This window comes from Erythranthe guttata, chromosome 4, assembly GCF_056151865.1.
Source record: "Erythranthe guttata isolate IM_541 chromosome 4, IM_541, whole genome shotgun sequence".
NCBI lineage: Eukaryota > Viridiplantae > Streptophyta > Magnoliopsida > Lamiales > Phrymaceae > Erythranthe > Erythranthe guttata.
The window spans coordinates 62,856-90,791 of record NC_142536.1 but is presented as its reverse complement, the minus strand read 5'-3'; the positions used below and the strand labels follow the sequence as shown (position 1 = coordinate 90,791).

Genomic DNA, 27,936 nt, shown 5'->3' with positions numbered 1-27,936 from the left:
ACTATTTATGGACAAACCAATTATATATATAGATAATTGGTGTAAAAATACAATACAATACAATACAATACATATTAGCTGATCTAGTTAATTAGCTATGACAGTCTGGTTTCCATGTTATTGAAGCAATTTTATTAATTAAGAGAAGATTAATGAATTAATTAAGATGGTATCATCTTTACGTTGTCTTTACTTTAAAGTTTGAATGCAACAACACTAATATATATATATATATATAATTACCAACGCCGCATGATTCTTTCTTGATGTATTATGAGCAGAGCTGAATGCTTAAAGTGCATCATATATCAGTTCAGTTGAGAACTGCATCTGATCCAGTTTTTTATCATTTTATATTTTCATAAAGCTACCATACTTACTTATTACTATTTCATTTTCTCCATCTCTCTTTATTGATAATAACACCACCACCTAATTACCTTGTACTACTACTACTTTTGCCGCCTATATATTATATTCATTTTCTTTCTTCTTCTTCTTCTACTTCCTTTTTCTGGTTTCTTCTGATCATAATATGATATCTTCTGCTGACGACTAAATCTCTATGTATGCTATGCTCTCTCCCTCTTCATTTCCCAATAATTAATTACTCTTATCATCATCTCTCTTTCTCTGTCTTTTTCTTTTTTTTTTTTTTAAATTTGGATTTGCTTCTTAATTTTAAACATCAACAAATAATTATATACCATGCCAAGTACAGACAACGCCACCATGATAATTAATGGAGATCATGACTCCTCACATCCCACTAGTACAAATGCAGTCCCCTTTTACAAGCTCTTTCTCTTTGCTGATTCCATTGACAAGTTACTCATGATTGTCGGTTCATTTGGTGCTATCGCAAATGGCTTGTCCATACCTCTTATGACTCTCCTTTTTGGTCAACTCATTGATTCTTTCGGCCTAAATGCAGGCTCCGATGTCGTTAAATCTGTTTCAAAGGTAACTCTAACTCCATCGTCTCTCTAATTACCTACCTGCACTTTATGTTTTTCTCATGACCCTTTAATTTGTTTATCTTCCGTACCACATTTTAGGTAGCTCTCAAGTTTGTGTATTTGGCCATAGGATGTGGTGTGGCCGCATTTCTTCGTAAGTACACCCAACCAACCAACCAGAAGATAATACACATTATACAAAATACTAGCTAGATTATATTATTGATCAATATTCAATAATAATATATAATATAAAAACTTGCAGAGGTGGCTTGTTGGATGATCACCGGTGAAAGGCAGGCTGCACGTATCAGGAGCCTTTATTTGAGAACAATTCTACGACAGGATGTTTCTTTCTTTGATAAGGAGACCAATACTGGAGAAGTCATTGGTAGAATGTCTGGCGATACTGTATTAATTCAAGATGCCATGGGCGAGAAGGTTTTTTTTACGGATTTTTAATAATAATAATAATAATCTGATGAATATACATAGACGTACGATTTGTGATCATTTATCTTGTACGTGCGTGCGTACGTGCAGGTTGGAAAGTTTATACAACTGGTAGCAACATTTGTGGGAGGATTTGTAGTGGCGTTTATGAAAGGATGGCTTCTTACGCTGGTTATGCTGTCATCCATTCCTTTGATGGTGATATCTGGTGCTATCATGTCTATTGTACTTTCCAAGATGGCATCTCGCGGCCAGAATGCCTATGCTAAGGCTTCTATTGTCGTCGAACAGACTATCGGCTCCATTAGAACTGTATGCACGCACAATGACTTAATTCAAATATAATTTGTATTTCCATCTTTACTCATCATTAATTACCTTTTTTTTCCCTCGCCTCGTCGAAAATAAAAAATGAATCATATATATATATATATATATATATATATATATATATATATATATATATATATATATATATATATATATATATATCCAGGTTGCCTCGTTTACTGGGGAAAAGCAGGCTGTGGCAGAGTACGAGAGGTCCCTTGTGAAGGCTTACAAGTCAGGTGTTGCTGAAGGGTTGGCCAGTGGTTTAGGTTTTGGATCAGTGATGTTCATTATATTCTGCAGTTATGCTCTGGCTATTTGGTTTGGTGCTAAGATGATCTTGGACAAGGGCTACACAGGTGGTGAAGTGCTCAATGTCATTATTGCAGTATTAACTGGTTCCATGTGAGGTTTACTTGAATCAATGCACAACATTATATTATGTTATATTATATTGATCGATATATATGCTAAAAGGTTACCGTCGTCTGTGATTAGGTCACTGGGACAAGCATCTCCTTGCATGACAGCATTTGCAGCAGGACAAGCTGCGGCTTTCAAGATGTTTGAAACTATTAATAGGAAACCTGAAATAGATGCATACGATAGCAGAGGGATAATACTCCAACAAGACATACGTGGGGATGTTGAACTAAGAGATGTTTTTTTTAGCTATCCAACCAGACCTAATCAGCATATATTCACTGGCTTCTCTCTCTTCATCCCTAGTGGCACTACCGCTGCTTTGGTTGGACAGAGTGGCAGCGGAAAATCCACTGTCATTAGTTTGATTGAGAGATTTTATGATCCTCAATCTGGTCAACTACTCATTGATGGAACCAATCTTAAAGATTTCCAGCTCAAGTGGATTAGGTCAAAGATCGGCCTCGTCAGCCAAGAACCTGTGCTTTTCACAGCAACCATTAAGGACAATATTTCTTACGGCAAATATGGTGCAACTACTGATGAAATTAGAGCCGCTGCAGAACTAGCAAATGCTGCTAAATTCATTGATAAACTCCCTCAGGTGAGTTCATTCACTCATTCATTCATTCATTGAATTTCTTTAGTTTTGTCTGATTGGTGTGGTGTTTAATTCATCCTACATGCATGCATGCATGCAGGGACTGGATAGTATGGTTGGTGAACATGGAACTCAGCTCTCCGGTGGACAGAAACAGAGAGTTGCCATAGCAAGAGCAATTCTAAAAGACCCTAGAATATTACTTCTAGATGAGGCTACAAGTGCACTTGATAACGAGTCTGAGAGGATTGTTCAAGAGGCATTAGACAGGATTATGGTCAACAGAACCACCATCATTGTCGCACATCGTTTGACCACAGTCAGGAATGCTCATATGATCGCCGTCATCCATCAAGGGAAAATGGTTGAAAAAGGTATTCCCTTTTACATTGAAACTAATTTCAATAATAATAACTAAAAGTTGTACGTACACTACTGCAGGCACCCATGAAGAACTACTCCAGGATCCTGAAGGGGCGTATTCCCAGCTGATACGCTTGCAAGAAGTAAACAAAGACACGGAACACGTTGATGACGAGGAAAAATCGGATAGCAGACAGTCAGGTCAAAGGATGTCTTCCATGCGATCCATTAGTAGAGGATCCTCCGAAATAGGAAGTAGCAGTCGCCGTCAGTCATTACCAACATCATTTGGTCTACCTGCACCCATCAACGCAACTGAAAATGCATACGTAACTTCCCTTGAAAAGTCTCCAAAAGTCCCCATTTTTCGCCTTGTCAGTCTAAATAAGCCCGAGGTGCCAGTGCTGATACTGGGAGCACTATCCGCCATTGTTAATGGTGCAATAATGCCAATTTTCGGTATACTAATCTCAAGTGTGATAAAAACCTTTTACGCGACACCGCATATATTACGAAGGGATTCCAAATTCTGGGCCCTCATGTTTATGGTCCTTGGAGCAGTGTCTTTGATTGCCTTTCCAGCAAGAACGTATCTTTTTGGGGTGGCGGGGAACAAGCTGATCAGGAGAATTAGGTTAATGTGCTTTGAAAAGGTTGTGAACATGGAGGTTGGTTGGTTTGACGAGGGTGAACATTCGAGCGGTGTGATTGGAGCAAGGCTGTCTGCTGATGCTGCGAGTGTACGTGCACTAGTTGGGGATACACTAGCACAGATGGTTCAGGATATATCTGCAGCAATAGTGGGGCTTGCTATTGCTTTTGAAGCTAGTTGGCAGTTGGCACTTATCATTCTTGCTATGATACCCCTCATAGGACTGAGTGGATATGTGCAGATCATGTTCATGAAGGGATTCAGTGCAGATGCTAAGGTAACATCATGCATGTTTTGATAATTATAACAAGTGTTACAAGCGTTAGCTTCGTCTGAAAACGGTTGGTCCGGTTGCAGGTGATGTACGAGGAAGCAAGTCAAGTGGCTAACGATGCTGTTGGGAGTATAAGAACAGTGGCTTCGTTCTGTGCAGAGGAGAAGGTGATGGATATGTACAAGAAAAAGTGTCAAGGACCAAAGACAAATGGGATTAGACAAGGATTGATTAGTGGTGTAGGCTTTGGTTTATCTTTCTCTTTGCTGTTTCTTGTCTATGCTGCCAGCTTTTACGCAGGAGCTCGTCTTGTTCAGGCTGGCAAAATCACATTTACAGCTGTATTTCGTGTAAGTCACTCAGTTTTTACTACATACACTGTTTCTCATGGTACAATTTCAGAGGGAGAGCGTGGTTTGTTTGTCTTGTTTTCAGGTATTCTTTGCTCTAACAATGGCAGCAGTGGCAATCTCCCAATCGAGTTCGTTAGCTCCGGATTCAACCAAAGCTAAGAGCGCAGCTGCTTCTATATTTGCCATTCTTGACAGCAAGTCTAAGATTGACCCAAGTGATGATTCCGGGATGAAGCTTGAAAATGTCAAGGGGGATATCGAACTGAGACACGTCAGTTTCAAGTATCCAACTAGGCCTGATGTTCAGATTCTACGCGACCTCACTTTGACAATACGCAGCGGCAAGGTATGCATCCACGGCACGGTTCTCATTTAAATTTTATTTTCTTTTCTTTTTCGGTCAACAAAATTCAATGAACTAAAGAAATGTTGTCGATGTTTCAGACAGTTGCTTTAGTTGGGGAGAGTGGGAGCGGGAAATCAACAGTGATATCATTGCTGCAGAGATTCTACGATCCAGAATCAGGTCAAATAACAGTAGACGGAATAGAGATACATAAATTCCAGCTGAAATGGCTGAGGCAGCAGATGGGGCTTGTCAGCCAGGAGCCCGTTCTGTTCAATGACACAATCAGAGCAAACATTGCTTACGGAAAGGAAGGAAACGCAAGCGAAGCAGAGATCATAGAGGCAGCAGAGTTAGCCAACGCCCACAAATTCATAAGCGGGCTGGAAAAGGGATACGAGACGATGGTGGGGGAGAGAGGGGTACAACTGTCCGGTGGACAAAAACAGAGAGTCGCCATAGCAAGGGCCATGATAAAAAGTCCAAAGATACTACTGCTGGATGAGGCCACCAGTGCTTTGGATGCAGAGTCTGAGAGGATAGTTCAGGATGCACTCGATCGAGTTATGGTCAACCGGACTACAGTGGTTGTAGCTCACAGGTTATCCACAGTCAAAGGAGCACATGTTATTGCTGTTGTAAAAAACGGAGTTATCGTTGAGAAAGGGAGCCACGATACTCTCATCAACATCAGAGATGGCTTCTACGCATCACTAGTCTCCCTTCACACCACCGCTGCTTCATCTTAATTTCTACCATATAAAACACTCTTCTGAGCACCACCCCCTGATTCATTACTAGCAGTCTGTATTTTCAATCTTACTACTTTGTCAGACCATTTTTAATAACTTGGTACTGGAGAATTATTTTTCATGGTTACTAAAGAAAGAAAGAAATGATCTTCACAAATATCTCTCAACAGAATAAGTGCACTAGAGATTCAATCATCATCATCCTCGCTTTCATCACTATATGAAACCAAACCAAAATTACCTAGAGACGATTTTGACACATCAACCCCAGGTTTCTTGCCAATACCTGTTGCTGTTTCTTCCAAATCTGCTGCAGCTTCTACTTTTGCTTTCTTAGCTTGCGGCTTCACTTTTATTACCATCCCTAGGCTACGAGCCGGCCGATTCTTCTTTCCTACCGCTGATTTTTTATCCTGCAACTGCAAAAATTAAATAACCACAAACTTCATTTGTACTATTAATAAGAAAATGAGTACCGAACTCGCTCTAACACCAAAATCAACAAGATTTTGGATTTGCAACTTAATAACAGTCATATCACAGAAGCCCCCAATGTGGTCTATACTCTCTATAATAAACGCAGGCAACTATAAACACATGCAATTACATAGATACTCAGTTCACAAGTCCAGATATTATTTCTCTAATATTTGCTACCGAAGGATCATCAAAGAAAGTACAGACAATAGGACCAAAAATCCTGGAATGCAATTTCCGAGCTAAGAACATGTAATGGGAGAATGGTGTTGGATTATAACCATACAAAGTGTACATGTTTGCCTGTTCCCTTGCGAGGGTTTTATATCTTTTCTTATGTTTCAAAGTTTCCCATGGCATACATAATTCTTTAATTCACCTCCGCTGCATCTTCCTCTACCTCAATAATTTAACTGCCTTGATTATCGATGTTTCTGTAGCACCTTTAACAAGAGAGCAAATAGTTGATTTTGCAACATTACATGATTGCGCTCAAATTCATTTTACCCATACGTCATGCAAATTTTCTAAACCTATCAAGGATCCCCTTTTACTCTATGAAAGGAAGGACGACTTGATATTCTTCTGTGACTACAGTTTTTAAACTAATCGAGTCTATTTCAGAACACTTTTACTATTACGTTACTCTTTCAAAAGGATAGAGCATAATCACATCACACCTCCACTAATTCATACTGTATCTCCAATATCATAATTTTATTGTAAAAACAGAGTTTAGTACACGTCCCCACCTGCCATTGCACTCTTTGTTGACTTCTCCTGTTAAATACTATGGCTAATTTATTTCTCTGTACCATTAAGATAAATACGACACCCATACTGCTAAAATAACGATCTTCATCTCTGCAAACCTTAGGGCTTAAATTTTACTTGAACACGATGGCTTTCTAATAACAAAATGCCCCTGCTAAATTACTGGAAATCAAAGAAAAATGAAGAAAATTGTATATATAAATGCGCAATCACAAGTTGTGTTTGTGCAACCACCTGAACTTTTGGAAGTGAAGGTGTCTCCTTTAGCTCATGTACAACTTGAGACTGTGATTCAACTGCTGCCTAGAAACCACCAAGATGATACCTGATTTTATTTATGTGCCGAATTAATATAAACTGATCAGGTGGGAATTTATGGGAAATGCACCTGAAAAGTACGCAGCTCTTGCTCTTCTTCATCTGCCATTTGTCGCTCATATTGTCTCTTTGACTGTAATGAGTAATCAAAAGCCAAATTAAAAACATCAGCAAAACACAATTGTGGGGGAAATGGAGATTCAGCAACAGCAACAGCAACAGCAACATATATTTTGGTTGAAGAATGAAGGTTGGTTTGGTGCAAGAAATTTTAAACCATTCTATTGCAATTGTGAAACATCAATAGGAGAAATAACCTCACCATTTCATATTTATCAAGAAACTCGGTCTCATCTTCATCCAGAGCTTTTGGTGGTCCTGCAAGATGAAGCGGCAATCTGATTTAACAAGGCACTATCAAAAGAAACAACTAGATGATAAAAGGGTCATGTAGAGCTTAGTGAACAATAAGATATTGCAATACAAAAGCCAAGGAAGACAATACATGCAGTTTCACCAAGTAAAAAAGCTATTATAGGAGAAAAGGGTGTGATCAATCTCAATCGGAATGATACTGTTTTGAAGTCCAAATCAACGTCCCAATTTGCAGAACATGAATGAACACTTACTGTGCTTGAAGCGTTCATTGAACTCAGCATCTTTCTTGTCCTTATTCTCCTGTAAAATCTGCAATTTTGCCAACATGTGCAGGCAGGCATAAATGACCAAATCAGGATTGTTTGGCATTCATAGTATTTCTCACATGTGTTCTCTAATACAACTGGAAACCAACAAGGTGAATAGGAGGACTAAACTGAGAGAGAGAGAGAGAGAGAGAGAGAGAGAGAGAGAGAGAGAGAGAGAGAGAGAGAGAGAGAGAGAGAGAGAGAGAGAGAGAGAGAGAGAGAGATACCTCGTAAAGGGGCCTATCTCTCTGAGCAGTACCATCTTCGACTCGGGGTCCTCGGGTCCTCCGAGCTTCTTCCAACTGAAACCACTCATGAAGAAGAATTCCAGGAAAGAAATAAATAAATAAAGTAATATGAAAAATTATGGGAAACCTGATCTTCGGAAACGAAGGTCATCAGCCTTATCGGCGGCGGCGCCTCATTATCGGCCATTTCCCGTCTATCCGCCGACTGGGGTCGTGCAGGGCTTTTGATTTGGGTTAATCAAAATGAGAATGTTCGTATCAAGATTCGTTCTTTTTTCTTTCTTTTTTTTCTTTTTTGAGAACGTATCAAGATTCGTTCTACGTACCTGAATTTCAAGAACGTTTTCTTTACTTTGAAACCCTATTTTGTTTCCAATTGATCAAACACGTTAATATTATTTTATTTATATTTATTTGTTTTTAACCAATAAAAATTGCTTGAAGATCTCGCCTTTGTAACCTCTTTGTTTATATATCCAGTTAATGGTTGATTCATGATATCACATTACCAGCAGATAATTAATACATTGATGTATAGTAGTAATTGACAATATATAACAATTATTAGCAGCAGCACATGTTTTAAAGAAGATATCAATCAGCCCCACATGCAATTGCAAATGCAACATTAAGAAAGTCTACTACTGCTCAATTTGCAAAATAACAACACTACAACATAGTTACAAATTTATTCTCAAACAAACAAACAAACCCACAAACTAGGATGTTAGATTCTAGTTGTTAACTCTCTCAGTGTAGAAACTTCAACACTTGCTCTGTTTTCCACATATAACTGCTCTCTCTCTCTTTGTTTCGCTTTTCAGGGGCATACCCCTAACCCACATTATTCATCACAACATTTTCCATTCTCTTTCTCACAACCTGCAAACGCAAAATATCATCATCATCATCATCAATCATCTCTATAGCAAGTCCATATATAGCAATATCATCATCCAATCCTAGTCTATAATATGATTAAATAAATAGTCTCATTAGTATTTCAAGGTCATCGTCCACACATGCACCACAAGCTATTAATATTCAAATCACACGCATTCACTTCAATGAGCATCTTGTCCTTTTGATGATTAGGGATTCTTTAAGATGCAATATAGAGCAGATGGTTGTTTCTTTGACCAGATGTGGATGAGGAACTGAGAAAGGGTTAACAAGGACGGAAGGGAACAAGTAGAAGCAGGAGAGGCAAACAGCGGAATCCACATAAAAGGGGTCTTAGTCTCAATGAATTGCATTTTGGAAGCTTTGTGTTCGTTCATTTATCAACTGTCCAGACATAAACAGTATTATTAACAAAAACAAACAATACAACGGGTTACTATTAAATGTTTCTGCAGAATAGACGACTGGGAACATAAAGAATATCTAACTAGTAATTCCAACATAAGTACTTTTCTAATCCAGCTTCACATGAAGATTGAAAAGGAGAAGAAAAATCATGCAGCTACACATTCTGTCTATTATTTGGATACCAAATAATGTCATTCCCATTACTAGCAGAACCAAATTTGAGGGAACTGAACAAGTATTCAAATTGCTTTACACTATGCTACATATAGGTCTGTGATGATACTACTAAGACTCTCCAATTGAGCTTGTTTAAATCATCTGTACTCCATACATGTAGCTATAACAAAAAACCCTGGACTGCGAAGACAGAAAACTGGTGCCATACTTTTCTAGTACTCTAAATTATGAATTTATATGACATTACTGGTACCTTACAAAAAATTGAGATTTGCAAAACTAACAAGAAGAAACGGACCAGCTGATCATCAAACATCAGCAGGTATCCATGCTTTCTTTTCTTAAAATAAAATAAAATAAAGATCAGGACAATCACCATGCAGAGGCACAAATCACAATGGACTTGGTGTTCATGGCTCTACTCTTTTTATCCTTCCAATTATGTCTAAGATGTTTTTCAATAAGAAATGCATTTCATGCCTTTACCACTTTTCGCATAAAAGACACTGCATATGCATCAAGTAACAATTCCTTTGTTAAAGCCAACTAAACTACTGCTTCTTACTGATAGTGTGACAATATTCGTGCAAGTTCAAGATATGATTACACACCTCTTCATTCTGTCTGAAGCATCTTGCAAGTTGCTCCATCTTGGAGAAGTTGAGTAATTGCATCTCTTAACTTAATATAATCATCAAGAGTATTGTACACTTGATGAGAAATCCGGACATATCCTGTTACACAACCATCCCCATCCATGGCTCCAATCTCCCCATCTATTGGCACCTGAAAGTGTATCGGTACTTCCACCCCAAAATGGTCTCTCAAGTGTGATCTCAAGTTCAAAGCATCATCATCACACAAGACTCCCAGTCTTGAAGGCAAGCCAATCATCACCATGCTCGGACACATCTCAGGAGGTGAACCAAGATTTGTTCCCCAAGCCTTGGCCAACATTTGGCCCATTTCAACCACTTTTTCATGGTTCCTCTTCCTAATTCCCTCAAGGCCTCCTTCAAACCTATTAGTGAATTCTAAAACTTCAGGAATAACAAGCTGAGAGCTGTAGTCTCTTGTCCCAATCCACGCACTCTCTATGGCAAGCCCATTTCCATATTCATGTGAAACAACAGGGTGGTGCAAATCAGGCGAAACCGGTGATTTTCGACAGTACAAAAATGCAACCGAAGGTGGACAGAAAAACCACTTATGCAAATTGCTGACATAAAAATCAGCCCCTATATCCTTGACATCAACATGAACGCTGCCAATAGCATGCGCTGCATCTACAAAAACACGTTCGACACCTTCCTCTCTACAAATATTAACCAGTTCACGAGCAGGAATCACGACACAAGGCATTGATGTTATATGATCAATTATAGCTAACCTTACTTTCTTACCATTGGCCCTACCTCTAGCCAAGCCTTTCCGAAACTCGGCTATGATTTCTTCATTGGAATTGACAGGGAAGGGCAAGTGAACCACTATGACAGAGCCGCCAGCCCGGGTAACATAGGCCTCAATGGACTTCTTAACAGCCTGAAAAGCGCAGTGGAGCATGACAACAGCATCGCCCTTCTGGAAACGTCCTTCAGCAAAGGCCCAGCCAACATGCTGAAGAACGATGGCAGCAGCAGTGGTGGCGTTGTCTACGATGGAGACCTCATCAACATGGTCGGCATTAATGAGATCCTTGATGATGGTGCGGGAATGGAGGATTTGGCGCTGGAGGTGATTGAAGAAGAAATCGTCAGGCTGGCGGAGGAAGCGTAGCTGCCAGATCTTCTGGGCGGCGATGATGGAGGCGGGACAGCTGCCAAAGCTGCCGTTGTTGATTCGGGCGATGCCGGATTGGTGGTGGGCAAACTCCTCGCGAATTTCGGAATCAGTAATGAAGGAGAGCTTGAGTTTTTTGGAGACGTGGTTGGTGTCGCCATTGACGGCGGGAGCACGAGGGTCTTCAACCCCTGGTGGAGGATCCATGTGCAGAAGAAGAAAAATGGATGATTAGGGCTACTAGGGTTTGGTTTGGAACCGGCAGGTTTACCGTTCAGACCGGCGTATCTAATTTCATTATTGTATTATTATTATTATTCATTTATTTGGGGGAATAAACGTGTGATGATGATGATGATGATCTTTTTCTTTCTTTATTTATTTATTTATTTTTATTTAGGTACAAATATAATTATTATATCAAATGAAAGTAAAGTATATTTATTGAAGAAATAAATTATTATTAATATTAATTAAATTAGGTTAGTAGTAGGGGTTAAAGTTCTTAATTTGTTGAGAAAAGTGGGCTTTTTGCAGACAATAATAATATTGTTCTTGGGCTTAGAAAACTGGAGGATTTATCTCCAAAATTAAATTTATTATTAGTATTACCATAAATAATTATTTATTACCATAAAGAATAAAGAAAGTACGAGTGTACGACAGTTGTTGTTGGTCTGGTCTTCTTATCTTCCAGACTCGGATGCCAATCAATCTCTTGTTCCGTGAATTTCAGACCTCATCATCTCTCTAGACTCTACACTATACTCCCAAGCTAACTAATTCAACTATAATTTACCAGTTATGGCAGTTGCACCCCCAGCTGCCAGCCGTCGCCCTTCCGTCGCCGCCCTTTATCCCAAATTCGCCCTCTCAGAAACCACCAATTCGGTTGGTTTAGGTTTTGTAATTAAATCACCCAAACTGAAGGGTGTTGGAGGAAGAGCCAGAGTTACACCTTGTAGGAGATTCCGCAGCCCAGTAGTGGCGGCGGCGGCATTGGGTGGTTTACTCGGTGGGATTTTTGGGACCGGCACAGACACCGGAGAATCTACAAGGCAGTTATATGCAACTACTGTATCACTCATCAATCAGATGGAGTCTGAGATTTCCTCTCTCTCCGATTCACAGTTGAGGGAAAGGACCTCCACCTTGCAACAACGCGCACTTCGCGGTGATTCCCTCCAATCCCTTTTACCTGTATGTCCATCTTCATCTTCAACCTTTTTTTACCACCAACTTTTCTTTTTACTTGTTTCCTTCTTTTTTCAAGTATAATAACTGTGGTTTTTCTTGCAGGAAGCATTTTCCATAGTGAGAGAGGCTTCTAAAAGGGTTCTAGGCCTTCGTCCCTTTGATGTACAATTGATAGGTTGGTTCTCTATACTTACTCGTCTTATTGGTCGTCAATTCATGTGTTTTTTTTTTTTATCAGTTGAAATAATTTGGGGGTTGGAGGGATTTTTTGATTGATTTGCAAACTTTCTGCCTGCCACATACTAAAGGTTTTTTTTCTTTCCCTATCACTCATATGTATGTTGCGTAGGTGGTATGGTTCTTCATAAAGGAGAAATAGCTGAAATGAAAACAGGAGAAGGAAAGACACTTGTTGCTATATTGCCTGCTTTTCTAAATGCATTGGCTGGGAAAGGAGTCTACGTTGTTACCGTTAATGACTATTTGGCCCGACGAGACTGCGAATGGGTTGGTCAAGTTCCACGTTTTCTTGGATTGAAGGTTGGCTTAATTCAGCGTACGTCTTACACATGACTTATTTATATTTTCTGCAATTTTAATGATCTCTGATGAATGTTATTATGCTTAGATTTTGCCAAAAGGAAAAAGTCCTACAAGTTTTGATCTTTATTACGACTCTGCAGAATGATAGTTCAAACTTCTAACGTTTAGTTAATGATGACAGAAAATATGACAAGTGAACAAAGGAGGGAAAATTACCAGTGCGACATCACATATGTTACGAATAGCGAGCTGGGTTTTGATTACCTAAGAGATAATCTTGCCACGGAAAGTAATTATTTTGCTTTGTTTATCGTTATATGTTGGTACTTTCAGCATCCATGATGCATGCTGTTCTGAAATGTTTTTTTTTTTTAATCTTACAGAGCGTTGATGAACTTGTGTTGAGAGGTTTCAATTACTGTGTAATTGATGAGGTTGATTCTATTCTAATTGATGAAGCAAGGACTCCTCTCATCATATCAGGATCTGCAGAAAGACCAAGTGATCGTTACTATAAAGCTGCTAAGATAGCCACTGCATTTGAGCGAGATATACATTATACTGTAAGAATTCAACTAACTTGAGTAATTGTTTTGTCGTGTAATTATTTCGTCTTGTAATCAGTTTGTTTTTACGGGTAATATGACAAAATAAGCTATTTTGGTTTGAGTTGAGTGTGCTGTTATCCAAATACAAAAAGTTACCTTCTATGAACTGCAAAATTAAATATCTAGTGGGCAAGAAATATTTAAGTCTCTCCTGTATATATCTCGTTGTCATGTGTAAATTTGGGCATATACCTTGGTTAGGCTCCGTTTCTGTGGCACCCGGAGACAAGAGATAAAGACTGTTTAAACTAAAATGTTGAAACGTATGCAGGTTGATGAGAAACAAAAAACGGTTTTACTTGGAGAACAGGGTTATGCTGACGCTGAAGAAATTTTGGATGTAAAAGATTTATATGATCCAAGAGAGCAGTGGGCATCATACATATTAAATGCAATTAAAGCCAAAGAACTTTTTCTTAAGGATGTGAACTATATAATCAGAGGCAAGGAGGTTCTTATAGTGGACGAGTTCACTGGCCGAGTAATGCAGGTCAGACTCTATTCTGAATTTTGAGTGCACCTAGACTAAAAAAGGAAAGAAAGTGAATGAGTTCATTCGATTATATATTATTTCTGGCTGTAGAGTTGTCATATTGTCTCCATTTCTTTTCCTTTTTCATCGCAAAAAAATATTTTTTCCTTTACATTCAATCTCAACACAAAGGCGAAAAATTCTTTTCCTCGACTTAAAGTAGAATTGATTACATTGGTCATAGGGGAGACGCTGGAGTGATGGACTTCACCAGGCAGTTGAAGCTAAAGAAGGACTGCCCATACAAAATGAAACTGTGACCTTGGCTTCAATTAGCTACCAGAACTTCTTTCTCCAGGTTTGTGGAGTCACACTTTGTGATTTATGTGTGTATGGTGAGGCACTCTTCTCTCACTAACGTAAATTTTTCTCACAATGTTTGATGTAGTTTCCAAAACTCTGTGGCATGACTGGCACTGCTGCTACTGAGACCGCAGAGTTTGAGAGCATATACAAACTCAAAGTTACAATTGTTCCAACAAACAAGCCCATGATGAGAAAGGTTTTTTTCTAGCCCTGCTTTTCCATCAACAAGTTGATCAATCTTCTTCTTGTGTTTTATTTTCTATTGTCCGGCGTTCTTTTGTGATTTATTTAACTTCTTTCATTATAATTAAGAGCTCCAAGTAACTTTTAATTTTTCCCACGCCCCAAGGATGAATCAGATGTAGTGTTCAAGGCTACTACAGGAAAGTGGCGGGCAGTTGTAGTGGAGATTTCTCGAATGAACAAAACAGGTCGGCCAGTTCTTGTTGGGACAACTAGTGTTGAGCAGAGTGATGCATTGTCTGAACAGCTTCGTGAAGCTGGAGTTCCGCATGAGGTTATAAAATCATTCAGTAATATACATTTGCATGCTTCTACTGTAATACAATGATGATGCAAAACTATGTTGTCTTTTTTCCTTGTTTGGGGGAATATCTTATTTGATTATGTATCTTTGAAGGTTCTGAATGCAAAACCGGAAAACGTGGAAAGAGAAGCTGAAATTGTGGCTCAGAGCGGTCGTCTTGGGGCAGTTACAATTGCAACAAACATGGCAGGACGTGGTACAGACATTATCCTTGGTGGTAATGCAGAATTTATGGCTAGGTTGAAGTTACGTGAGATGTTGATGCCAAGGTATCTTAGGCAACACTCAGATATAAATGAAATTTTTGTATTAGCCCTTATGGGATAAATCGGGCAGGTAGAGAGAAGTGTCGCCATCCTCTACTATAATGTTCTTTGTCTTATAGCTATAATCTCTAGATGTGATAAGGAGCTTTAACATGTAACACACTTGGGCAGTTATATGATTGATTAATTGATTAAACTGATGCAGAGTTGTAAGGCCTGCTGAAGGAGTTTTTGTTTCTGTAAAGAAACCTACTCCTAAGAAAACATGGAAGGTTTGGATTATTTAATACATATATCTGGATATCTTTCGAATGTAGCCTGTTTTGCATTGTCATAACATTGATGTCACTGAATCACACTCCAGGTAAATGAGAGCCTATTCCCATGCACACTGTCTAGAGGCAACTCCAAATTGGCTGAGGAAGCTGTAGAGTTGGCTGCCAAAATGTGGGGGCAAAGGTCATTAACTGAGCTTGAAGCAGAGGAACGGCTCTCATATTCTTGTGAAAAGGTGAGATTTGTTGAAATACCACGATCAACTGCATTTTCCCATGTAACATTTCATAACTAATAAATCTAAAACTTGAATGTTCTAGGGTCCTGTTCAAGATGAAGTCATTTCAAAGCTGCGCAGTGCATTTCTTGAAATTGTTAAAGAATATAAGGTTTACACAGAGGAAGAGAGGGAGAAGGTAAACTGTGCATACTTTATTCCTTAATGAAACTTTCCTCAGGTCGAAACATTATTGGACCCAAACAGTTATGTTTTCTTCCCCAATATGGTGATAGGTTGTGTCAGCTGGAGGACTTCATGTTGTGGGTACCGAACGTCATGAGTCACGCCGAATTGACAATCAGGTATAGCTTTAATATCTTCTTTGTGATCTGGCATGGTGATACGTTGCCTGATTTGTGATGAGTACCTGATCCTTTGTTTTGAAATTTTTAACTTGCGGTTATGCCTGCCTTCTTTTTCTTATACTTTAATTAATATTTTTGTTCTGTTATCTACGTGAAGCTGCGTGGTCGTAGTGGCAGGCAAGGAGACCCTGGAAGTTCCCGATTTTTCCTTAGTCTTGAAGATAACATATTTCGCATATTCGGTGGAGATCGAATTCAGGTTCTCTTCAGCTCCAAACATTATTGCTGTTAGGATACAATTGTACAGAAGTTAATACTTTTGTGACATCCAGGGTTTGATGAAAGCTTTTAGAGTTGAAGACCTACCAATTGAATCCAAGATGCTGACAAAAGCACTAGATGAAGCTCAGAGGAAAGTGGAGAACTACTTTTTCGACATTAGAAAACAATTGTTTGAATATGATGAGGTTTTGAATAGCCAAAGAGATCGTGTGTACACAGAGAGGAGGCGAGCTTTGGAATCTGATGATCTCCAATCTCTCCTGATTGAATATGCTGAATTAACTATGGATGATATACTTGAGGTAAAAATCTGTTTGACTCGTACGTTCTTCATGCTTTGTATCCAACATCAGTAATGTTTCTATTCTCGTCTAAATAATAATAATGTATAGGCAAATATTGGCTCTGACACTCCTAGAGAAAGCTGGGACTTTGAGAAGCTTATTGGAAAACTTCAACAGTAAGTGGAATCCTTCACTCTTGCAATTATAAATATCTTGCTTTTGCTGGATATTTCAAGATTTTAATTCGAGCTTGTTCTTCTGTATAGGTATTGCTATCTTTTGGATGATTTGACCCCAGAGTTATTGGAAAGTAAATGCTCCAATGTTGAGGAATTAAGAGGTTACCTCCACCTTCGTGGACGTGAAGCATATCTGCAGAAACGGGTTAGTTTTATCTATAGTTTCATTCTTATTGAGGTCTGATCAAGTGAGTGCAATAAGTCATAGTAGCAGACAGGGGTTGATAGATATGCTATTTTTCTCACCAAATAGCAGAGTAGGTAGAGGTTTGCCAAGAGTTGGGTTAATAAATAAATGATGTATTTTCTTATTCACTTGTTGACGGGTTATGTTCTTCCTTTTTACGTGCCAGGAAATAGTGGAGAAAGAGGCTCCAAATTTGATGAAAGAAGCGGAAAAGTTCCTCATATTGACGAATATTGACCGTTTATGGAAGGAACACTTGCAAGCTCTAAAATTTGTTCAGCAAGCAGTAGGTTTACGGGGGTATGCACAGAGGGATCCGCTTATTGAATACAAACTCGAGGGATACAATCTTTTTGTAGAGATGATGGCAAGAATAAGAAGGAATGTCATTTATTCTATTTACCAGGTATTATATTGTTGAATTGAATTGCTGCTGCAGCAGCTTACCATGTCTAGATTCTAACCATATATTTGTTCATCTGTGTATCAGTTCAAACCTGTCTTGATGAAGGAGCAGAACAACCTGGACGCCAATACAGTAAATTCTAAAATCCCCACTTCATCAGCTGTTAGTCAGCAGGCAAGCAAGTGACAACTTGTTGACCAGTCTGGAAAGGAACAAAAATGCTTATATACTGTGTGCAATTAATGTAAAATAGATTGTGAATTAAGTACAAAGAGTTGCATGTTTTGACAGTTGTATCAATATTCAAATGTAAAGGGATTTGACTAAAAAATAACATCATCTTAGCATTTTTGTTGGTGAATGAATCAATCAATACACGGTGGCCTTCTAATGTGAGGATGATTTTTTTCTGTGAAGAATCCTTGTTTGCTGTAACGAATTAAACTGAAGTTTGAAGATAGGGATACTAAATTTTGTTTTACCTAAGTTCAACCCCGGATCTTTGAATGCGATAATATCCGAATTTTCCTTTCAATTCACATCTGTTTATCCCTATTTTATGAATTATTATTATTATTGAATTCATAACATTTGCTGCCTCTTTATTCAATTATGACAGCAAACATGAAATCTAGCAAGAATCATACAGGTACTGCAAGCGCAAGGCAAGAGAAAACAGGCAAGATTAATTAGTAAAGAAAGAATCCCCTCTGTTTTGATGAATGAGCAAATTGACTTCAATATATAGGTACAATGCAAACAGAGAAAGGTGTTTTTACATTTCCTTACATAATCATGTTGTTGTGTGAAAGAAGAATGCCATGTATGATATATGAATTAATTACTCTCATCAGTATGTTACACAAATAAACAAGCAAATTAAAGAAAAAAATATAATAATTAAGAAAAGGTGTTTTTTTTTTCTTTTCTCAAAGACTGAGAATGTAGTAAGCTGTAGTTTAGTCTCAGTTGTTGCGGACTCTCTCTGTCATCTTGGAGAATCATTCTTCAGAACAGAGCACAGAACCTGTCTGGATATGTATGTCTCAAGTTCTCTGGAGACTTGAGTCAACTTCAAATCAAAATCACTTCGGTACCTATTGTGCTTTGGTGATGGCACAGAAGTAATAATAGCATGATGGTGCTGCGGCTTTGGAGAAGACGAAAGTCGTCTTCTTGGACTTGAAGAAAACTGTCCCCTCACTGCTACTCCTTTAGCAATCAAACCAAATCCTGCTGCTTCTCTATCTTTATTATCTGGTTTCATAAGTGGTCCACTTTTAATTTCCAGGGGCAGGGGCTTCAATGGATCACTGTCCACAATCGGCTTTTGTTTCAGAAGTTTTTCCCTTGCAAGTAGAGCTTTCTCCCTGCTCAGGTTTATTAGTTTCCATGGGTCAATGCTTGCACGGAAACCTTGCTTTTTGTTCGACACATCAGACAATGATGATTCTTCAGCTCCTTCTCCATCAATCCTTATCGCCAGCTTTTCTGGGTTCTGGAACATGTAAAGAAAAAAGAAAAAGGTTTATTGTTGTCATGCTGCAAAAATTGCGTCTCCAGATGAAGTTGCATTATTAACTGAGAAAATAGTATTCACCCCCATGTACCTTTCCATCTTTGCAAGCTATAATCCGCGATATAAATGTAGGCTTTTTTTCAGGTGAATCCCAGTCAGAGTAACCTTCGTCATCATTATCATCATCAGAAGATAAGTCTGAGTCTTCAAGGGATTCGATTTCCATGGACTGGTTCTCTTCTTTCATTGCTAAAATGTAGTCGTAAGTTGATATTCCCTGAAAAAGATGTGAACAAGAGAGAGAATATAACTATTTTCATCTCTTATGCCATCAATCATATTTGTCTACACATCTCTCTCAATTTATAACACACCTTTCTGATGAGGAGTACATGGAAGAAAAAGAGTTGTCCCAATGCAGCTGTGCTGTATGTCGTTACCAAAACCAATACCACCTGCGGGACGAATAAACAGTTAAGATATAAGATGCATTTCATTTCCACACAATTGAGCGGGGTTTCGAGAGTATTACGGATAAGGCAGCAAGTAGTCCTCTTGGGAATTTTACATAGTGTCTTGTTATCAACTCCTCTTCTATGCCCTTGCTATCAGCAAAGCACCTTACAAATACTGCTACAGCAGTTCCTCCTTGTACAACTAGCTGAACACATAACAACACATATTGATTTTCACCAGCTGTTGTTGTTGAGAACTGAATATAAAGTAACACCACGGTAAATTGTATAGATAAATTCTACTAACCATTATCAGCACAAAAATCATCAGAAGAATGAAGCTTGTGTAATTCTTTTTCCCAACGCAGTTATTCAGCCACTGAAACAAGTCAAAAATGAGAACCTGGCATTCAAAACTCGAGGCTGACAGGAACAAGGATAAGATATTATTATTATGTCTTACTCTGCAGTGGTGATCAAATCCCTCAACACAACGGTTGCAGGTCCTGCAATGTTTGCTGTACCTGTTGACCTGAGGAGGAATTTGAGGAGTTTTTGGTCAGTAATAATAAATAGAGGGGATAAATTTGTGATGTTTTGTACCTCAAAATCACAGAGGGAGCAGAATGAGATGTCATTGTCATCCTGTTTGGGATTGGGAGCAAGAGAATCGTCCTCGAGGATAAGAGGAAATGGGATCAGAAGAGGGAGCTCCATATGAACTCTATTATTCCATGGTTCATCCAGGACGTATTTCCTTCTTATGCAAGTCCTCAGAATCTTACGTTCAATCCTCTTGAAGAATCGCAACAAAATCCGGCTGAAAATGAATTTGTAATTAAGGTCTGAGAGCCCGATAGGAACATTGGGCTTCCTCTTCTTCTTCTTTCTAAATCTAAATCTGGTCCTGTCACCAGGATCAATGGCCGAACACCTAATGAACAGAAGAGCAACTGAAAGTGCCTGCACGAAGATAGACAATAACTATCATTGTTGTCGGTCTTCTATAGCAACAAATTAATCATGAATCATGAAAATGATGAGTGCACATAATATGTATTGGGTGGGGGATTTACCGCAAAAGAGAAGACAGTGTTGATGGTGATCTCTGCAATTCTGTGGCCGACGAAAAGGCCAAGGAAGCAATAGAAAGCAGCCACTAGGAAAAAGAAAACTGAGATACCCACAATCTGCGTAAATCAACAAACAAATATTAAAGACAAAAAGTTCTCAGGAACTCCAAGTAACCCTTGGAATTGCTGAACTTGAAGCGCAATAGGAAGAAAGAAAGGAACTTTGTAGTAGTAGGTAGTACCTGTAAAGGGTGGAGGGGGCGTTGCCAGCCATGGCGCCTGGGGACGGCGGAGGATGAGGAGATGACGGACATGGAGGAACAAACAACGGAGTTTCTGCAAAATTGGAATGCAACTGCTGCTGCTTAAAGCTCCCAAATTATGTTTTTTGAATCAGATAGCTATCCAACGGTCGGATCCCAATTTTGAATTTCAAAGTTGAAACAAAGCATCACAAGTCTACGGCCCGGCCCGGCCCACCTCAACCGACATATGTCTGAGTTGGGCTATTTTTAGATTCCCACTTTTCACCCCAATTGTTTTGAAATACAACTTTCATTATTAAATTGGGATGATTTAGTATCTCCTTGGAGAAGTATTTGGGAATAACCATGTAAACATATTGAAATTAAAAATTAAAAATTATCAAATAATTATTATATATAAAATATATATGTATATAATAATAATAATAATAATAATAATAATAAAGAAACAATTTTTATTAAAAAAAAATCAGTAAAATAATATATGCATGACAAAAATGTTGAATGCAATTGGGCGGAAATTGCGTGTGGTGTAGTAAATACTTTTAGTGGGATATGCTAAATAATGATTAATTAAAATCGAAAAAGAATGAGGCCAATCAGAAACAACCCAAATGGTGTGTAATGAAAATGGGACGGCTAGTCAGACATTTAAAAGTTGACAAAGAATTTAGGGAGTGGGAATAAATAATAAATAATAATAATATTTCACGTTCCATCAATATGTATGTATGTATGTATGTATCATGTATGTGTATGTATATCGGAAGATTTGAAGAAGCAAGCAAGCACATTGAGATTGAATGTCACGACATCATTAGAGGTCAAAAAGAAAAGAAAAAAAAAAGTAATGCGCCGGCTTCACGCGTCCCTTGCACTATTAGTATTATTATGTCACCTCTCCACTCTAATTATTTTTCTATGTCAATACATGAATTCACTCACTCATACTTGAAAACTAATTTCAGTGAATCATTTACATTTTCACAAGTATCTAAATACAATTAGTTGATGATGATGTTTTCCAACCATGACTAGGTCAAATCTTTGGGATCACATATTCACATTGCCAGTGTAGTGGACCATAATCTTATATAATAACAATTTTCTGTAATGGATTTTAAACAGATGATGGATCTTTGACCGCTGACTTGTTCATAAAAAAATTAATTCATATATATATGGAAGGGGTTACTGCTGGAACCAATTACCAGTGTGCATGAATGGATCTTCTACTTGTTCATACATAAACTGATAAACACAGACACACACACACAGTGACACAGATATGATGGTGAGGGTGATGAGTATGGTATTATATTGTCGCTTTTTGGTGTTAATGATGATGATTTCGATGGTGTGTTGCGGAAAGAGCTCAATTTCGTCGCTAATTAGCAGGCAGGTCTTTGATTCCATGTTCCTCCACAAGGACAACACTGCCTGCCCTGCTAAAGATTTCTACACTTACGATTCTTTGTTGCAAGCATCCACCTGCTTCCCAAGATTCGGCAACACCGGGAGTTTGACCACCAGGAAGCGTGAAATCGCTGCATTTCTTGCCCAGGTGTCCCACGAGACCACCGGTGGATGGCCCACTGCACCCGACGGGCCTTACTCATGGGGCCTCTGCTTCAAAGAGGAGGTCTCCCCTCAGACCAATTACTGCGACTCCACCAACACTCAGTGGCCTTGCTCTCCCGGTGTCTCTTACAAAGGCAGAGGCCCCATTCAACTCTCCTGGTATTTAATTACTACTACTACTACTTCAACAACACACACACGAGACACACTCTCAAGTCCCAAGTCCCAAGTCCCAAGTCCAAATTAATTAATAATAAAATAAATAAAAATGATTTGATTTGCAGGAACTACAACTATGGACCTGCAGGACGTGCCTTGGGATTTGACGGCCTTGGAAACCCGGAATTAGTATCCAACAATTCGGTCATCTCATGGAAAACAGCTCTCTGGTTTTGGATGACGGAGCAGAAGCCCAAGCCCTCTTGCCATAACGTCATGGTTGGACGCTACATCCCCACTAAGCAGGATTTGGCTGCCAATCGGACTGCTCCAGCTGGCTTTGGTCTCGTCACCAACATCATCAACGGTGGCCTCGAATGCGGTATTCCCACTGATGCACGTGTCTCAGATCGCATTGGATACTTCCAACGATATGCCAACATCTTCAATGTTCACACCGGACCTAACTTGGATTGCCAGTATCAGAAACACTTCTGAATTATTATTATTACCACTTATTACTAATAATAATATTAATCATGTTTCAACACCACTCTGTTTGTCTGTCTTCTTTCCAGCTTCAATAGCTCACTCACCGCATCTTCAGTAACCGCCAGAAAACTAATGCCAACCATTTTGTTAAAATTATGCCTTTGTACTAACTATAACTAACTCCTTTGACAATTACATCTACTCATGCACACCAGCCCAGCTCTCAAAATCGTAACATTGAGATACTGGGCCAACACAACTCTATCTCAAATTAGACTCACAAGTTCACACCATCAAGGAGGTGAAAAAACGTTGATAATGCCAACATTAAATAGCTTTTGAAGAAAACAAAAGGATTTTCATCTTACTATTAACTCAAATCCTCTGCTAATTGGTTATTTGGTACACGGGTTGGAATATAGTTCAAACATTAAATCGAATGTAGATTCCATTCAATCCCCAAAGGAGTTCAACTGCATTTTATCTCAACAAATGGAAGGAAAAAATAATAATTACTCTCCACCTTCCGCTACTGATTCTACAAACAATCTAACTCACGCTAAAATTCGGATGCAAATGATACTTCACCTATATGTGTATTGTGACAAATAATTTGTTACCTCCGCGGCAACGTCATACGCACCCTCCACGCATCTTCCCAAAGCGACACCAGATACATAGTTACCCCCAAGAAAGAGACCATTATAACCACCATTGCTCAGAGCACTTCGGGCATTGTCCAACACATCCAAGTGACCGACTGTGAATTGTGGAATAGCTTGCGGCCACAAACGTACCCCCAGAGAAAGTGGATGTGGTGCATTAGAATTTATAAGCATCTTCCTCAGGTCACGATCCACCGATTCCACAAGTTGGCCTTCCGTCTGATCACAAAATGAGTAGTTACGAAGCAAAAAATTAATGAGACAGGTGTCAATACGGAAAGTGAAAACTATGCTTCAATTGAGTTGCTAGTGGTATATTCAGTAGAAATTGAGCCATAAACTTAAGTAAATTAGACGCAATGAACCAAACGACAAGCCTCGTTGAAATTTACTGCATTTCCTTTCAGGGGCTCAATTAACTCGGCCTAAAAAAACCAAAACAACAGGCAAACAGTAGTTAAAAGATTACATTATACCTTTGACGTAATCCCAGTATTGGTAGCTCCTCCTATGTAGTTCAAAAGGAGAACTCTACCAGATGGGGCACGGTTAGGAAACAGTGATGAGCTGTATATGGTTCCTGCAGGATCAAATGAAACAATGAAGAAAGGACTTCTGCATTTAGTAAAAGCGATATCCAAGGATATAACAAGAAGGTCCATAATTCTAGTTGAATTCAGATATAACTGAAATCCTTAATTCTAGTTAACATATTAATCATAGCGGCGTTACCTAAAGTTTCAACCCCTTGGGAGCGGGGATGCAACTGCCCAAACCCCTGCAGCTCACCATCAATCAAACGATCTTTACGTATTGCTTCTTTTGGATAGGAAATGGTGACTGCAGCAACAGGTGGATAATAGAACTTGGATAACGAGTCTGCTGCAACTGCCTGCAAACAATTGGACAGGAAATAGCATACGATTATGTAGCACAGCCTCTTTAGGATGTGATTAAGAAAGATGCGGTTCCAATCCAATAGAATCACGTAGATAAATTCATGTTTAAGATGATTATTTTGAATCAATGTCTTGTGCTTAAAGATTGTAAAAGCATATAAGAAAAGTTGATAGACAAACACCCACAAAGTGTACAAACCAGTACACTGTAATCAGATGTTACACAGCAATTCTATGCTTATTTAGGGTGTATTTTATAGATCCTATCCATCATAGAAGCGGACATTTCCATCTGGTTTCATCCGATCCTCTATTAATAATAGTTCACCACTTCCGAAAAACACAAGTACACAACAAAATCCCTTCTTAAATAGAGTTAAACTTGGAACAAGCTCTAATCATCATTTCCTATTACTATGGTACAGAAGATAACAGATGAATAAATTGAGCTTCCTGCTTGTGATTTTGTTAGAGATGAAGATATTACTGAAAAGTTTGCGCAAATCCAAGGTATGACCTTGGTACATTAGTCCATGACGATCTACTGTCAGAAAGGCAAGGGTCTTCCATGGGTAAGAGGATCTGGCAGCAGGAATATTTATGAACATATTCCAAGATATTTTAATTCAAAGATTACTAAGAGAAAACTTATATTAACGTTCGACTTCATGACATTTCTCTAATCATAAGTGGACCAAAAAGAAGCCAAGAGTACATATAAAGAAACATACCGAGAGCGGGCGTAATATTGTGCTTGCCACATAAGAAGGAATAGTCATCACAACACTTTTACACTGCAGCGACGCCATCCCGTTGGGGGTTTCATATGTCAAGGAATATCTTCCGTTGTCCAATCTAGTGATAGTCTTGAGTCTCCATGACAACTTGACTTTGTTTCCTAAGCTAGAATATGGGACACCAATGTCACAGACAAATATGGAACTAGTAAGTACTCCCTTCCAGCCCACAATATTTGCTTCTTCTCAAAAGAAGACTTTTTATGCATCTGTACTGTGACCTTAACAAGGATAATTAAGTTACATTGTTGTCCTTTTTTGCAGCTACTACTTGAATTCGACCTTTTTAAGGAAATTGAGAAAAACTGCAGTATTCTAGACCTTTTTCAACCAGATGAAGCCTATACCAGAGGATTTTCATAAAAAAATATAAAATATCCACGAATATATATCATAAATACCTCGACGAAATTGCATTAGGCAGAGTTGCCAGGCCCTTTCTGAATGATCCAACTGTTTGGCCTTTTGGTTTGGGTAAGCGCCTGGGGATGTACTCAATCAAATTTCTGAAAAATCTGCTAAATTAACAGAAAGAATGTAACAAACACAAACACAAGTATGTCATTACGGATCTCTAGGTTCCTTGGGAGTACTAGATTTCTCTTGGATTGCTTTAAAGCTTCCACCAATAATGCTACCACCATTTTGCTCCAGCTTCCACACTTTCCCAAATGCTGCTTTCATGCTAAGTTTTGATGGATCTCCAGCATAAACACCTATATGAGAAGAAAAGTCTGACTAAAAAAGACAGATCATATTGGATATACTACAGATTATCAACAGAATGTAGGGATATTTCACACGTGTGTCTGCTGGAGCATGTCATATTTGAAGTGATTAAGAGAAAAATAAGAGAGGAGTACCAGAGCAAAATGGCTCTATTAAACGCTCAAAAACTTCACTACCGAGATTACGCCTGACAAACTCTTCAACCGATTCCTCGCGACCCTGTTACTTGAGAAAAAAACCAAAGATGAGAAGAAACGTAGTATAATGCACATCGAAAACAACAATAATAATAATAAGAAGAAGAAGAAGAAGAAGAATTAAAGAGGGGGCACAAACTGGAGGGGGTGGGCGAAGACCAAGTGCACCAAAACCAGCTCTGAGTTTTCCAGGAAAGCTCATCAAGTCAAAGAATGGCAAGTCGGTGAGCTTGGAGGGGACTGGCCTCAGCTTACCATTCCACAATACAAAACGAGGCGCATTTGGGTCTCCCAACACCAATTCGTCCTTCAAACCACTGTCCACCTGCCGAATGAATGAATGAATGAATCAGAAAAAAATTGGGAAAAGAGAAACCAAAAATAAATAACAACGCACCGCCATTGTGAGCATGGGATCGGAAGGCTGGAAGCTGTTGGGACCTTCTTCCCAAAGATAGCCATCCCTTTCAACGGTGGTGATGTTTCCTCCGACACGGTCTCTAGCCTCCGTCACCATGACATTGGAGTTACCGTGCTTCGTGGCAAGGGCCTGGGCGATACACAGACCGCTGATGCCAGCCCCGACAATCAAGCAGTCGAGCACTGATTGCTGGTTGTCGCTTTCCGAAGAAGGGGAAACAGCGGCGGGACCCTCAGCAACGGAGCATCTGATTCTCCGAACATGGCGAGGGATTGTGAATTGGGTGAATGAAGAAGAAGATATAGAGGATGGAGGCTTGAAGGAATTTAAAGATGGGAAATGGGTGTGGACGCCACTGAAACTACCCATTGCCGGAAAACTAATAGGTGTCGCCGGCGATTGATAGATGTTTTCTGAACGGGAGGGTTTGTTATCTCCACGTGGAGGGACAGTAATACTAGTTTGGATTCATCATCATCATCATCATCATCCCCCGTATACTATTCGGGTATATATTATAGGACAAAATGCACTTCGCCCCCTAGAAATTTCTAGTTTTCGCTCTTTGCCCCCTACAAATTTAAAAATGAGACTTTCCCCCTTCGAAATTTCGTTATATGCCCCAAATGTGACTTTCCGGCGGATTTTTCACCGGTTTTCTCATGTCTCCGTCAAGTTAAAGGGCATTTTCGTCTTTTCAAGGTTTCCACCCAAATATTATTTATCGCTGAAAAAAAAACCAACCCATTAAACAACACATTACCTTATTTCATAAAAAAAAAGGGTATTTTCTCTCAAACACAATTACGGTGATGGTCACCAAATAGTAAAAATCTTCAGTTTTTTCTTCGATTACCACCTATTACGGTGATTCTTTCCCATATAGATTTAAAAAGTATGAGTTGGAAACAGAGAGAAGGAACACACAAAGAGAACATAGGTAATGCACAAAAACATTGATTTTCCATGATTTCCTCATCTAACAAAATAAAAAGAAGGTCAAAATTCAAACACCCATAAACCGTAGCTCCAACAACTGAATTTTACACACAAATAATGAAACTCCCAAAAAATCTTACCTTTGTTAAAAAGCTTTTGCCTTTGAAGAGAAAAACGAAGCCCTGATTTTGGAGCTCAATTGTGTAATCG

At 38.9% G+C, this 27,936-nt stretch overlaps 7 protein-coding genes across 12 annotated transcripts; 3 read left to right on the top strand and 4 right to left on the bottom strand.

Moving 5' to 3' along the window:
- The first annotated feature begins 127 nt into the window (after positions 1 to 127).
- LOC105955659 (ABC transporter B family member 4) lies at positions 128 to 5,663 on the top strand. Of its 4 annotated transcripts, none has more exons than XM_088816082.1 (12): positions 128 to 326; positions 935 to 963; positions 1,059 to 1,113; positions 1,225 to 1,400; positions 1,503 to 1,724; positions 1,909 to 2,147; positions 2,241 to 2,769; positions 2,867 to 3,140; positions 3,208 to 4,058; positions 4,139 to 4,405; positions 4,491 to 4,754; positions 4,853 to 5,663. In XM_088816082.1, the coding sequence occupies exons 4-12, from the start codon at positions 1,239 to 1,241 to the stop codon at positions 5,501 to 5,503; spliced, it is 3,459 nt and encodes a 1,152-aa protein (XP_088672208.1). In that variant the 5' UTR covers positions 128 to 326; positions 935 to 963; positions 1,059 to 1,113; positions 1,225 to 1,238; the 3' UTR covers positions 5,504 to 5,663. The 4 variants fall into 4 exon arrangements, with proteins under 4 accessions (XP_088672208.1, XP_088672207.1, XP_012834887.2 ...); XM_088816081.1 differs by lacking the exon at positions 128 to 326 and adding an exon at positions 327 to 567 and having other exon boundaries at positions 722 to 963; XM_088816083.1 differs by lacking the exon at positions 128 to 326 and adding an exon at positions 445 to 567.
- LOC105955682 (NEFA-interacting nuclear protein) lies at positions 5,618 to 8,354 on the bottom strand. 2 transcript variants are annotated; one of them, XM_088816084.1, is made up of 8 exons: positions 8,336 to 8,354; positions 8,137 to 8,231; positions 7,989 to 8,063; positions 7,705 to 7,762; positions 7,398 to 7,453; positions 7,146 to 7,208; positions 6,992 to 7,060; positions 5,618 to 5,925 (listed from the first exon to the last, which is right to left on the bottom strand). In XM_088816084.1, the coding sequence occupies exons 2-8, from the start codon at positions 8,194 to 8,196 to the stop codon at positions 5,695 to 5,697; spliced, it is 612 nt and encodes a 203-aa protein (XP_088672210.1). In that variant the 5' UTR covers positions 8,197 to 8,231; positions 8,336 to 8,354; the 3' UTR covers positions 5,618 to 5,694. The 2 variants fall into 2 exon arrangements, with proteins under 2 accessions (XP_088672210.1, XP_012834927.1); XM_012979473.2 differs by lacking the exon at positions 8,336 to 8,354 and having other exon boundaries at positions 5,618 to 5,919; positions 8,137 to 8,322.
- A 235-nt stretch (positions 8,355 to 8,589) lies between these two features.
- On the bottom strand, positions 8,590 to 11,668 carry LCD (Pyridoxal phosphate (PLP)-dependent transferases superfamily protein). The gene is made up of 2 exons (XM_012979453.2): positions 10,109 to 11,668; positions 8,590 to 8,891 (listed from the first exon to the last, which is right to left on the bottom strand). Exon 1 carries the CDS (start codon positions 11,481 to 11,483, stop codon positions 10,113 to 10,115), a length of 1,371 nt encoding a protein of 456 aa, XP_012834907.2. The 5' UTR covers positions 11,484 to 11,668; the 3' UTR covers positions 8,590 to 8,891; positions 10,109 to 10,112.
- A 179-nt stretch (positions 11,669 to 11,847) lies between these two features.
- Positions 11,848 to 17,950, top strand: AGY1 (Albino or Glassy Yellow 1). Of its 2 annotated transcripts, none has more exons than XM_012979484.2 (20): positions 11,848 to 12,476; positions 12,576 to 12,648; positions 12,823 to 13,029; positions 13,198 to 13,301; positions 13,400 to 13,579; positions 13,896 to 14,114; positions 14,341 to 14,454; positions 14,545 to 14,658; positions 14,812 to 14,979; positions 15,103 to 15,278; positions 15,481 to 15,547; positions 15,640 to 15,786; positions 15,872 to 15,967; positions 16,065 to 16,133; positions 16,294 to 16,395; positions 16,469 to 16,720; positions 16,811 to 16,878; positions 16,969 to 17,086; positions 17,295 to 17,534; positions 17,619 to 17,950. In XM_012979484.2, exons 1-20 carry the CDS (start codon positions 12,081 to 12,083, stop codon positions 17,718 to 17,720), a joined length of 3,012 nt encoding a protein of 1,003 aa, XP_012834938.2. In that variant the 5' UTR covers positions 11,848 to 12,080; the 3' UTR covers positions 17,721 to 17,950. The 2 variants fall into 2 exon arrangements, with proteins under 2 accessions (XP_012834938.2, XP_088672206.1); XM_088816080.1 differs by having other exon boundaries at positions 11,932 to 12,476; positions 12,823 to 13,013.
- A 297-nt stretch (positions 17,951 to 18,247) lies between these two features.
- Positions 18,248 to 21,168, bottom strand: LOC105955706 (DHHC-type zinc finger family protein). Its single transcript, XM_012979496.2, has 9 exons — positions 20,824 to 21,168; positions 20,585 to 20,698; positions 20,112 to 20,471; positions 19,972 to 20,040; positions 19,816 to 19,887; positions 19,586 to 19,714; positions 19,428 to 19,508; positions 19,145 to 19,330; positions 18,248 to 19,032 (listed from the first exon to the last, which is right to left on the bottom strand). The coding sequence occupies exons 1-9, from the start codon at positions 20,893 to 20,895 to the stop codon at positions 18,523 to 18,525; spliced, it is 1,593 nt and encodes a 530-aa protein (XP_012834950.2). The 5' UTR covers positions 20,896 to 21,168; the 3' UTR covers positions 18,248 to 18,522.
- Positions 21,169 to 21,973: 805 nt separating this feature from the next.
- On the top strand, positions 21,974 to 23,140 carry LOC105955725 (chitinase 10). The gene is made up of 2 exons (XM_012979520.2): positions 21,974 to 22,587; positions 22,713 to 23,140. The coding sequence occupies exons 1-2, from the start codon at positions 22,136 to 22,138 to the stop codon at positions 23,083 to 23,085; spliced, it is 825 nt and encodes a 274-aa protein (XP_012834974.2). The 5' UTR covers positions 21,974 to 22,135; the 3' UTR covers positions 23,086 to 23,140.
- Positions 23,141 to 23,415: 275 nt separating this feature from the next.
- Positions 23,416 to 27,311, bottom strand: PPOX (Flavin containing amine oxidoreductase family). Its single transcript, XM_012979509.2, has 9 exons — positions 26,764 to 27,311; positions 26,506 to 26,691; positions 26,304 to 26,388; positions 26,009 to 26,156; positions 25,842 to 25,922; positions 25,375 to 25,546; positions 24,477 to 24,636; positions 24,221 to 24,324; positions 23,416 to 23,963 (listed from the first exon to the last, which is right to left on the bottom strand). The coding sequence occupies exons 1-9, from the start codon at positions 27,154 to 27,156 to the stop codon at positions 23,664 to 23,666; spliced, it is 1,629 nt and encodes a 542-aa protein (XP_012834963.2). The 5' UTR covers positions 27,157 to 27,311; the 3' UTR covers positions 23,416 to 23,663.
- Positions 27,312 to 27,936: the final 625 nt, after the last annotated feature.

What these genes read in the sequence shown, in the direction of transcription:
- LOC105955659 (XM_012979433.2), top strand. Translation starts at nt 709, where the DNA reads ATGCCAAGTACAGACAACGCCACCATGATAATTAATGGAGATCATGAC. An exon ending in CTATCGGCTCCATTAGAACT is followed by an intron (nt 1,725 to 1,908) that starts GTATGCACGCAC and finishes ATATATATCCAG; the next exon opens with GTTGCCTCGTTTACTGGGGA. An exon ending in TGACAATACGCAGCGGCAAG is followed by an intron (nt 4,755 to 4,852) that starts GTATGCATCCAC and finishes TCGATGTTTCAG; the next exon opens with ACAGTTGCTTTAGTTGGGGA.
- LOC105955682 (XM_088816084.1), bottom strand. Translation starts at nt 8,196, where the DNA reads ATGGCCGATAATGAGGCGCCGCCGCCGATAAGGCTGATGACCTTCGTT. An exon ending in CCTTCGTTTCCGAAGATCAG is followed by an intron (nt 8,064 to 8,136) that starts GTTTCCCATAAT and finishes GAGTGGTTTCAG; the next exon opens with TTGGAAGAAGCTCGGAGGAC. An exon ending in CAATGAACGCTTCAAGCACA is followed by an intron (nt 7,454 to 7,704) that starts GTAAGTGTTCAT and finishes TTCATCTTGCAG; the next exon opens with GACCACCAAAAGCTCTGGAT.
- LCD (XM_012979453.2), bottom strand. Translation starts at nt 11,483, where the DNA reads ATGGATCCTCCACCAGGGGTTGAAGACCCTCGTGCTCCCGCCGTCAAT.
- AGY1 (XM_012979484.2), top strand. Translation starts at nt 12,081, where the DNA reads ATGGCAGTTGCACCCCCAGCTGCCAGCCGTCGCCCTTCCGTCGCCGCC. An exon ending in GAAGGTTGGCTTAATTCAGC is followed by an intron (nt 13,030 to 13,197) that starts GTACGTCTTACA and finishes TAATGATGACAG; the next exon opens with AAAATATGACAAGTGAACAA. An exon ending in TCACTGGCCGAGTAATGCAG is followed by an intron (nt 14,115 to 14,340) that starts GTCAGACTCTAT and finishes CATTGGTCATAG; the next exon opens with GGGAGACGCTGGAGTGATGG.
- LOC105955706 (XM_012979496.2), bottom strand. Translation starts at nt 20,895, where the DNA reads ATGTCCGTCATCTCCTCATCCTCCGCCGTCCCCAGGCGCCATGGCTGG. An exon ending in ACACTGTCTTCTCTTTTGCG is followed by an intron (nt 20,472 to 20,584) that starts GTAAATCCCCCA and finishes ATCTTCGTGCAG; the next exon opens with GCACTTTCAGTTGCTCTTCT. An exon ending in GCTCCCTCTGTGATTTTGAG is followed by an intron (nt 20,041 to 20,111) that starts GTACAAAACATC and finishes ATTCCTCCTCAG; the next exon opens with GTCAACAGGTACAGCAAACA.
- LOC105955725 (XM_012979520.2), top strand. Translation starts at nt 22,136, where the DNA reads ATGATGGTGAGGGTGATGAGTATGGTATTATATTGTCGCTTTTTGGTG. An exon ending in GGCCCCATTCAACTCTCCTG is followed by an intron (nt 22,588 to 22,712) that starts GTATTTAATTAC and finishes TTTGATTTGCAG; the next exon opens with GAACTACAACTATGGACCTG.
- PPOX (XM_012979509.2), bottom strand. Translation starts at nt 27,156, where the DNA reads ATGGGTAGTTTCAGTGGCGTCCACACCCATTTCCCATCTTTAAATTCC. An exon ending in GTCTTCGCCCACCCCCTCCA is followed by an intron (nt 26,389 to 26,505) that starts GTTTGTGCCCCC and finishes CTCAAGTAACAG; the next exon opens with GGTCGCGAGGAATCGGTTGA. An exon ending in CCAAGGGGTTGAAACTTTAG is followed by an intron (nt 24,325 to 24,476) that starts GTAACGCCGCTA and finishes TTGATCCTGCAG; the next exon opens with GAACCATATACAGCTCATCA.